We start from the raw sequence: 10,191 nt of genomic DNA on the forward strand, positions 1-10,191 counted from the left end.
GTCCTCCCCCTGAGGATGAAGAAGTGGCAGAAACACCGTGAGATGAACTGACCATAACCCCCATTCCCCATCCCCCTGTGCCGCTGAGGGGGGGAAGGTTGAAGCCGGGAATGAAGTTGAGCCTGGGAAGATGGGAGGGGTGGGGGGAGGTGTTTTAAGATTTGATTTTATTTCTCATTCCTCTACTCTGTTTTGCTTAGTAATAAATCAGATGAATTCCCTCTCTCAGTTCGGTCTGTTTTGCTCGTGATGATAATTAGTGAGTGATCTCTCCCTGTCCTTATCTCGACCTACAAGCGTTTCGTTATACCTTTTCTCCCCTGTCTGGTGAATGAAGGGAGTGATAGAGCAGCTCTGGTGGGCACCTGGCCTCCAGCCAGGGTCAACCCACCACAATATCTGATCAGAGAAATTAGGCTACTTGCCAGACAGCAGCGAGGGTGGGACTCAGATGCCCTGATTTTTCCCTTCCTTATGTATCTGAACCTGATCTGTTGATCCTGAATTCCCTCCTGATTCAAAAGGGGAAAGGTACATATTCCAAGAAAAATCAGCTCATTTTTCAGGGAGACACTAAAATCAGTCTGATAAATTGTCCTCTGGAGATACTTGTTTGTCCTTCTTGACTAGAAGGGTTGCTTAGAATTATTAATTCATTCTTAGACCTCTACCTTTTAGACATCTAATGTTTAAAGTCAGATGCTTATACATTTCAGTACGTCCTTCTATTATCAGACCACTGAAAAGGTTTTTTTACTTTATGGTTTGATGTTGCTTTATAACAAAACAATTTTTCCAGGTACATGAATGAAAAAATCCCATTGGTCCCATCCCATCCTTACATTTTAGTCTGGTAAAGAGTGAAACTTGCCAGCATCCTGTCTGTGCATTTGTGGACTGACAGCTCTAAAGCATACTATGTCCTAACCTTACGCCCCAGCCAGCTGTGATGAGATGCTCAAAGTGGGTTTGTGCCCTACCAAATGGTTGTCATTTTCCTGAAATAGCTTATCACCTTGATTTTTTTCTGTTTGCAGTTACAGTGCCTGGAAGACTCCTTGAAAGGCCTTTAGGAAGCTGGATGCGGGCAGCAGGGGTTATCTCGCTGTTCTAGAACTCCAGTCCCCAAATCCCCACAACTTCCTGGTAGAAGAGAATGAAGTTTATCATTCTCTCTCTAAATTTGATCCTAATCTGAAAAGGCAAATTGATTACAAATCCTTTTTGGAAGAAGCTTATAAAAAAGCTAGTCAAATACAGCCAAAAAAACCCCCCAACCCTTTGAAACCTGCTATAAATTAACAGACTATTCCCATGACTAGAAGAACAGCATTTATGTTCTCCCAGTTGCCTATCCTTCTAGCTATGTCACGTACTTCTTGCAGGGATGCACATCTTTTACCTACTTGTCGCTTGCCATGTTTGATACTGTAAGTTGCCTTGTGAAGGTGTGGTAGAAGCTCCTTCTGAAAGCATAAAGCAAAGCTGAATATAGCACAGATGCTAATTGCATGTAAGATACGACAGACTAAGAAAATTCATGCTAGTAGGATTAATTTTCTGCAAAGGAGAGACAAAGGTGCAGCATGGAGAGTTGCAAATAGCTTTTGAGAAGATGAAATATTTGGTGAAGAACAGCATGCCATTTTGCTGCTTGGAACCCCCTCATCCCATGGGAAGGAGATCCTTTAACCTCAGAGAGTTGGACTAGCTCCTGCATATGCACGCAGATGGAGCTAGGCATTTCATTTAAGTATAGATTGTTGCACCTGGTTGTGTTTTTTTTCTTGGACAAATATTTTATACACTGAGTACTGGAGGCAGTAGGACTTGTTCTGTAGCTGTTCTGCACATGGCTTCACTTTCATGATCTTTATAAACGTGGCTGCGTAGCTGAATTAATAAAATGAGCATGAGGAGCCACTGAAATACGCATCACTTACCTGTTTGGTAAGCTCTCTGCTGATGCAACTCCATCACGGCTCCTCCTCACAGAAGCAACTATAGCTTCAGGGATTTCCAGGAAGCTTTGCCCACCTGCCCTAGCTAAGGATTTAGTCCACAATATATGCACATAGGTAAGAAGCATGTAGGTGCTTGTTTGCTTCACCATCCAGGCTTTCCTGCAGATGGTGATTTGTAACCTGCTGTAAACAGTGGTACCTTTAATCATCATTGTACTGGTTTTCATAGATCTTTGCTGTCTAACAGGTTTTGGCATTATGCAGCAAAGGATGTACTCTTGCTCTTGTCCAATTACTTTCTCTCCTTCTCCAGACATCAGAGAGAATTTACAACACTTTCAGTAATAAAACTCCAAGACATGTTTTTTCTCATTCCTTTAAGAAGGGAGAAGGTACTGTATGAAACAAGTTTGTGGCATAGAAAAATTATTATTACATCCTATGATAAAAAGGGATTTTATATTACAAAATGCAAGACTTGGGTTATATTGATTCCCTTAGCACATTCCAGTATAGAGTTATGTGTAATATATATTGTCTCAGGGTTTCCTGAGGTTCTTGAAATTTTGTAATCTGTGTTTGGTGAATATCATTGATCCCTGTTACGCTTTTCTCATTTTGAAACTGAAGCTATGCGGGGTTTGTTCTATAGGTTTTACTGTTATTGTTCCTTCTACAGATCCCAGTCCTGAAAACCCAGCAGTCAATTTGATAGTAAGGGTTTCCATCCTTTGGTAGGAAAACTCTGTACAGTAGCTTTTACTCACAGCTACAGTGGCATCACCTATTGTAGTGAGTAAGGTTGTACAGATGTGTCAAATATCTGTCTGTATCAAACCAGGAGGCTGCCCTAGGATAAATTAAAGGACATCTTAGTTTTGGGGAAAAAGAAAAAAAGGCCAATCCTATATCTTAGTCATAAAAGACTGACCTTTAAAGGCTAATCTCTGTGAATTCGTCCCCTGGAATGGCACTAATGTAGCATGCATGGGAAGTTACAAGGATCTAACAAAGCCACATTTAAGCAAAGAACAACCGAGCTAGACTAGGAAATACTGAGAAAAACTAAACTGAATCCAGCTATACTACACAAGAGGGCTGTATAGACTTCCTATGTATGTAGTACATAGTAGTATACACATGGTGCACAAAGCACATGGTACACAGGCCACATATACCTCCAGAGGAGAACGGAGGTGCGAAAGCCATAGACCCCACTCCTCTCTGGCACGGAGAAAGCACTCAAACCCTATCACTATCTGGACCTCAGCTTTGTGTTTGCAACTCTAAATGAGATGTCTCCTGCTACTTGATATTCTGAGATCAGACCCTCTCCTAGTGGACTACCATCTAATCTCTCCTTTCAAAGGACTAATCAGGACACACCGTTTCCTTCAAAGACAACAGAATTGGCTTTGTAGGGGCAGAGTGGTTGTGAGCAGGAGCTCCCAAAGAGGGACACCCAGTTTTTAGCCTCAAAGACTTCAACCTTGAGACTCCAGCTTCCTGGAGGAATGTCTAAGCCTCAGGCTAGGAACGAAGGGCTGGGAGATAGAGGCACAGGCTGTTGAATCAGGGTGAAGGCACTTTCTGCCATAATCCTGGTCTTATGGGTTTCAGTTGGACTGCACCCTGCTCTAAATGCCTGCACCCTTCATGGGACTGAAAGCAGAATTTTGGTGCTGGGATTCCCAAGAGACAGAGATGAGCTACAGCTCAAGAGCTTCCTGGTTTCCACAAAGCTAGCAGGACACTGAGAGAGTCTCTAAGTAAAGGACCACAAAGTGACCACAATCCTTCGACATGCTCTGGGTTAAGCCCTCAGCAGGAGTAAAACTACCTTCATAATGTTCACCAAAAGTACACCAACTGAGTCACAGACCCTGTCGTGAATTCCCTGTTGCCTTGCAGGACTCCCTTGTTCAAAGAGCCTTATTTTTTTAATTACACAATCATTACGTAGACTAGGACTGCACTTTGAGGTGGTGTATTCTTACAGTAATTAAAAATTAAATTGCCTTTAAACTTTTCAGAACATATGTGCAAAAGTTTTGATTTCTTCTTAGCAAAAGCAATTTTTTTCAGCCTAATTAACTCTATTACTGCTGATGAAACATAATACACATTTCAATTGCTATAGCTTGAAGATGAATGTTAAACAATCTGTTTGTTAAGTTGAACTGGATTCAATATTTTGAGTATGAGTCTTCCAAACTACTCCTCTTTCCTCACATTTGATGTTTCATCCAATTGTTCTTGGTGTTGAGTTCTCACCTTTTTTTTAATGAGTTTTGTTTGGTTTAACATGCCACTCTGTATGCAGTGTGGTATGTGGGCAGGTATCAGAGCTTTAACCTTATATACGTATTAAAATGCCTTTCTTATACATCTTGCCATAATTATGTGTTCTCTTCAAGAGAATCCAGTGTTCTTTTCCTAAAACGGCCTTTACGCAATATGTGGGCAAGTTTGCTAGAAATAAACATGATAGTGTGAGAGGGGATGGACTCGTCCAAGGCAGGAAGCAAATCTGTGAGATCAGATGCTGCATCTCAGCAAATATGAAGCTGTTGGCTGGAGGGTTTCTTTCCAAAAGATTGCCTTTGCAAAGGGGTTGCTGGACAAGTGTGCAGCTGCTTCAGCAGCATGTGTCTAATACGCAGACCGTTCCCAAGAGCCACAGGCAAGCAGAAGGTCTCCTCCTCCGTATGTTTGAGTCACTTTATGAAGGGAAAACACCCATCTGGGCTTCTAGACACTATTTAACTCTCAGAACATGGAGCAGGGCAAGATGCTTCTCTGGATAGAGTGGTCGTTGTACCCTGGAACCTGAGACCCTCTGCTTTCCTAAGCACTTCTGGTACGCCCCTGGTCGAATCGTGCAGGCCACCCTGGCGTACCTTTGGCCCTGAGGAACAGCAGCAGCATCCCACAGAGCAGTGGGACAGCAAGACTTACAAACTGGCAGGATCTTTGGTACCATGGGAAAGGGATCATATCCATCCTACTAGGAAGCCAGCTATCATGTGCATCACCACTGGATTAAGAGCCTTCAGCAGTGCTGTTCCTCCTGCTTCCCTCAGCTGCTTCTTCCCAACCCATGGCTCAGCCCCTACAGATGTGCTGATCCAACTGTTTGTGGTCCAATGCTGTGAGCAGGGGCACTGACCCAAAGTAAAATAAAAATACTGTTTTCTCGTTAGCTGGTGACTTGATTGATAAGTTGCCCCCAAAATGACTATGTTGTCATGAATTTGAGGACTGTGCTCTGTGGCATTGGCTCTGTTTCCAAGGCTAGAAACTCCAGTGTGGCACTGCCAGGAAAGCTCCCAGATCTTTGAATGATGTCTTCAGACTGGTGCAAAACCGTGTATTACATATGCTCAAAGTTCATAAACATTTTTTACTTATTTAAGTAGTAAGAGTGGCACAGTAACACTTCCTTCCAGGTTTTACCTGTTGCCTGTTTAAAACAAAGTTTTAAGGTGGAGAGTTTGTGCACAGGCTACTTATGTCTCTTTCATTTAATGATGATGTTTTACTTCCATGATAGTGCAAGTAAATTTTTGTGATAAATTAGGGAGCTGGAGATGTTTTCAGTAACACAATATTACAAAGATTGACATAAACTCTTCTACTATCTGAGTAAATGACAAGTGAGAGTCAGTATCAGATACAGAACTGTAGACTCCCATTTTGCTGTCCTTTGATCGCAAAATGATTCTTTGCCTTCAACATAAAGAAATTACTGAGATGTGACTATGCTGTACAACTGTTTCCTGGGGTGAGAAGAGAATGGTTCAGATAACAGGGAGAAGAAGAGGTGGAAAAGAGGGGAAGGAAGGCAAGGCAAAATGAGGCAAAAGAGATTTGAAAGTCTAAGGAGGAGAAAGATGCTAGCTGAAGGAAAGGAATAGGAAATGATACAGCAAGTAATTAATCATTAGGATTTTTAGCCAAGCAGGTGCATAACAGAGAAGCTAGTATTTTGGGAGCTTTGGGGATTAAAATGGTTTATTTTCAGGAACAAAACCCTCTATTTGTTCCTGTGCTAGCTGCTACCAGACACCAGTAAATGGCACTACCACAGCAGAAGACGAGCATCACCAGCCCAGACAGGAACCCCACCTGGGACCAGGTATGGCCTTTAACTGGCCCAGCACAGGTGACATGCAGCTCCTACCTGCTCCCACCAGAGCTGGCGGGTGATGCTCGCACCAGAACTAAAAGAAATCCAGAAAAAAAAAAAAGGCAAAAAAAAAGCTATAAATCTCTGCCCTCCAGGCACAGAAATATAAAATAAAATAAAAACTAATGAGCTGGACCTCAGAGTTGCCTGTGCCAGGGAAGCTCTGTGCTTCGCTGCCCATGAGGAGCCTCATTGCCCGTGAGGAGACCCCCCTGCGTTTGTGCGGAGCATGGCACATGGGGGTGGATCTGGCCTGGGAAGGGAGCTCAGCTGCCATCCCAAGTACCACTGGCTTTAGCAGATGCCAAAATATTTTGGGGGGCAAAAGCTGGGGTCTGCGGGGCTGGGGAGGCAAGCTCAGAGCCCTGCATGTGTGGAGGGGGGGAGACTTTTATCCTAAAGTCATTGTAAAGCCAAAGCGGGGTTTATCCTCCACAGCTAAATGAAAATGATAAAGAAAAAGAAAAAAAAAATCCAGAATAGCAACATTGGAGATACAAAGACTGTCATGGACCAGTGCGAGTTTGCAAAATTATATGTAAATGACCCCAGTTTTGACCGTGGTGGCCCTCTGCTAATCCCAGAGAGAAAATCTACTTAGCAAAGGAAAGTTTTGTTTAATTTGGTTAACAGGGACCAAAATACTGAATATATTAATAATTTATATTTCCAGGGAAACGCTATATCTTTAATGCTTCAGTGCCAAAGGGGGTTCTCAAGAGCTTAATGCTCACAGAATAAAAACCATGTAGGATTTTCTCCATCTTCTGCACCCAGCACTGGTGAAAATGAGTGTAAGACATGTGTTTTCATAATAGGCACCAGCCCTTCTGCTGCTGCTGAATGCGTTTGGCTGATCCCATATTGCTCTGTGTACACTGAGCAAGAGAGAGGTTCCCCCTGGATTTACCATCCTAAAGGTGTCCGGAGGAAATGAGCTTTTCCCCCCCTCCTTGGCTGACTCAGTATGTTATCCCGCCGTGTGACCTTTTCCCCACTAATCTGAAATAGCAGCTTTTCCTGTATTTACAGGTTAAATGGAAGATACACATTCTACTTTTTACTCATTGTAATGAAGATCTTTTTGTCTGTCTCCGAATAAAGGGTCGGGTTGGTTTACAAATTGCGGGTCAGCCCGTTCCGTGACCTGGGCAAACAACCCGGGTCAAATCTCCTCAAAGCCTCCCCACCCAACTGGAATAAGTTAATTTACCCCTCGGCGGCTCCGGCCCCGCCGGGCAAACCCGGGCTGCCCGGGGGAGATGGCTGGGGTCCCCCTGCCCACCTGACAGAGGTGCGCGGACACCCGGGGACGCTTAGTTCAGGTGGGACCGGAATTGCCCTGTTAGGCAAGGCAGGAGGGAGCCGTGCCACGGCCCCGCACCGGCACCGAGTCTTGGAGGACTCGCTCTCCAGAGCTTTTATTTGGTTTATTCTCGGCGCTCTGCACCTCCGCAGCGGCCGCCTCCCCTCTCCTCCCCGTCCTGCGCCTTCCCCCTTATTCCTCCTCCTCCGAGCAGGCTCCGCCGCAGTGAAAATCGTTGGCAAAACACGCGGGAGATCCCGGTGCCTTTCGGACGCGTGCCCCTGGGAGCGTCTCCCCAGGACGCGTGGGAGGGCAGCACCCACGGGGTTGCGCGGGGGGGCATTCCCCACCCCGCGGGGCATCCCCGGGACTTCATCCCTCCGGCGCCCCGGCGGCTCTCCCGGCCCCCGGTGACGACCTGGCAGCAGAGGCCGGGCGGCACCGAGCCCCGACCCGCCGTGCCAACCCACGGCCGGTGCGTGCAGCAGCCTCCCCGGCCCTTACGGACTACGTTTCTCTCGTGTTTTTTTTTCCTTGGGTGGGGTAGGGAGGAGACTCCCCCGCCGCCACCCGAGGAAGCTCCCTCCCGGAAACAAGAAGGGGCGGCGGGTATAAACATTTATTCCAAGGCATCGCTTGTACAGGCACCGCACCCGGAGGTGGGAAGAAGAGCGGGTGGGGGCAGATCCAGGCCCCCGGAGAGGGCGGGCGGGGGCAGAACCGAGCCCCCGGGGCGAGCGGGCGGGCAGGGACTCCTCGCCCTCCGCGACCCCCGCGCATCTCCCTGTCCCGGCGGCCTCTCCGTGCGCCCGGGCGTAACTCGCAGCGTCCGCGGTCATAAATAGGATTTTTCAAGCGGGGGCGAGTCTCTATAGCATGGAGGGGTGCTGGCCCGGGGGCAGCCCGAAGGCGTTAGGGTGGGAATGGCCGAGGAGGTTGAGGTAGTGGCGGTCCAGCCCCTGCACGGAGGAGAGGAAAGTGCTGCGCTGCTGGCCGGGGCTGGCGAGGGGCACGGCGGCGTTGGGGAGGTGGTAGGGCAGGGAGGGGCTGCGGGCGGCGCCGTGCCAGGGGAAGGGCCCCCCCGAGGGCGGCTGGAGCACGGTCTCGCCGGGGCTGTGGCCGTGCCCGGGGCACTCGGGCCCGGGGTGCAGCTGGTAGGAAAAGTCCGGCTCCGGGAGGGAGCCCAGGGAGGTGAAGAGGGGCTCGGTGACGAAGCGCGCTTTGGACTGGAGGAAGGCCAGGATGCGGGCGTATTTGGTGTCTTTGGTCTCCATCCTCTCCACCGTCGTCAGGTAGTGGACCAGGTTCTTCATGCACTCATGGTAGCCGTAGTGGAAGTAGTTGGCGAACTCGGAGAGCAGCTCTGCGGGAAAGGAAGGGGCAAGGGAGCCGTGCTCCTCAGGGTCCGGCCTCGGGGGGGGGGGGAGGGGGCAGGGCCGCCCCCACGTCGCGGGTGTCCCGGCGGGGGGCCGTGGGGGGCCGCGCCCACCCACCTACCCTTCTCCCGGCCGCGGGGGAAGTCCGCCGAGTGCAGGGCCCGCAGGTACTGCACCGTCATCTCCAGGATCTCCGCTTTCTCCAGCTTCCCCGAGCTCTGCAACGGGCGGGGGAGAGGGGCATCACCTCTCTCCTGCGGCTGCGCTGCGCTCCGCCGAGCCGCCCTCCCAACCCCTCCGTATCGAGGGGTCGGTCCGCACCGGGGAGAGGGGCGCAGGGGGCGGCCCCCCCGCCTACCTGCTTGGCCAGAGCCATGGGCACCGTCTTCCCCAGTTCGGTGAGGCAGCGGTTGATGCGGTCCCTCCTCCGCTTCTCAATCACTTTGTGGGAAACCGGCGTCCTCTGCAAAACAGACGGGGCGCGTTAGTGGGGTGAAAGCAGCCGGATCCAACCTCGCCGGGGCAGCCGCCTCCGGCCCCGACCCCTCCAGGGCAGCCGGTCCCGACCCCGCTCCGAGCAGCGGCACCGGGCGCGATGCGGCCCCGGGAAGGATGCTCCGGCGGCTGGTCCTCTCCGCGCCGCCCCGGGGGCTCCCCGTCTGTGCAGGCGGCCCCGGCAGGGCAGGCTTGTTTGGGGGGGGAGGGTTGGGGTTTTTTTTTGGGGGGGTGTCTTTTTGGAGGGAAAGGCAGTGAGGGGGCTGGAGCCAGGTCCACCCGGCGGCCCCGCAGAGCCATGCGCGCAAGGCGGGCGGCGACTCACCCTCCGCTCCTTGAGCTTGGAGGCCATGGTGGGCACTGCATCCCCGCTCTCTCCGGGCCCCTTATAAAGCCATCACTTCTTGGGGGGGACCCCGGGGGGCCTCCACGGGCCCGCTGATCCCATAGGATTAGGGGCGAGCGGCGCCGGGGGAATGTATGCATTAAAGATCAGGGTGGAAGGGGGCGAGAGAGGGATGAGGGTGGGTTTGTGGTTTGGGTTTGTTGGGGTTTTTTTTCTTTTTTTTTTTTCCTTCTCTCTTCTTCCTTCCCCCCCCCCCTCCTCGCCCCCGTCCACGCAGCCGGGGGCTGCCCAGCTGTGTCGCCCCACGTGGACCTCGGGGACACACGTGACGGTCCCACAATAGCGGCGGGGATGGGGCCGGGGATGCGGCGAGCGGGGCGCAGGGCGCGGTACCGCGCCCTGCGCCCCGCTCGCCGCATCCCCGGCCCCATCCCCGCCGCCTGCCTGCAAATCCCCGGCACCCCCCCACCCCTCCCCTTAGCCCCGGCGCTGACTGCATTTTAAAGCCTGTCCAG

At 50.4% G+C, this 10,191-nt stretch overlaps 1 protein-coding gene across 1 annotated transcript; it reads right to left on the minus strand.

Annotated features, from left to right (window-relative positions):
- Nucleotides 1–8,071: 8,071 nt before the first annotated feature.
- On the minus strand, nt 8,072–9,762 carry HELT (helt bHLH transcription factor). Its single transcript, XM_054825486.1, has 4 exons — nt 9,656–9,762; nt 9,194–9,298; nt 8,957–9,053; nt 8,072–8,822 (listed from the first exon to the last, which is right to left on the minus strand). The coding sequence occupies exons 1-4, from the start codon at nt 9,680–9,682 to the stop codon at nt 8,329–8,331; spliced, it is 723 nt and encodes a 240-aa protein (XP_054681461.1). The 5' UTR covers nt 9,683–9,762; the 3' UTR covers nt 8,072–8,328.
- Between the last annotated feature and the right edge of the window lie 429 nt (nt 9,763–10,191).

The sequence above is a fragment of the Grus americana genome, chromosome 4, assembly GCF_028858705.1.
Source record: "Grus americana isolate bGruAme1 chromosome 4, bGruAme1.mat, whole genome shotgun sequence".
NCBI classification, from domain to species: domain Eukaryota; kingdom Metazoa; phylum Chordata; class Aves; order Gruiformes; family Gruidae; genus Grus; species Grus americana.

What these genes read in the sequence shown, in the direction of transcription:
- HELT (XM_054825486.1), bottom strand. Translation starts at nt 9,682, where the DNA reads ATGGCCTCCAAGCTCAAGGAGCGGAGG. An exon ending in CCATGGCTCTGGCCAAGCAG is followed by an intron (nt 9,054 to 9,193) that starts GTAGGCGGGGGG and finishes CGCCCGTTGCAG; the next exon opens with AGCTCGGGGAAGCTGGAGAA. An exon ending in CCCCCGCGGCCGGGAGAAGG is followed by an intron (nt 8,823 to 8,956) that starts GTAGGTGGGTGG and finishes CCTTTCCCGCAG; the next exon opens with AGCTGCTCTCCGAGTTCGCC.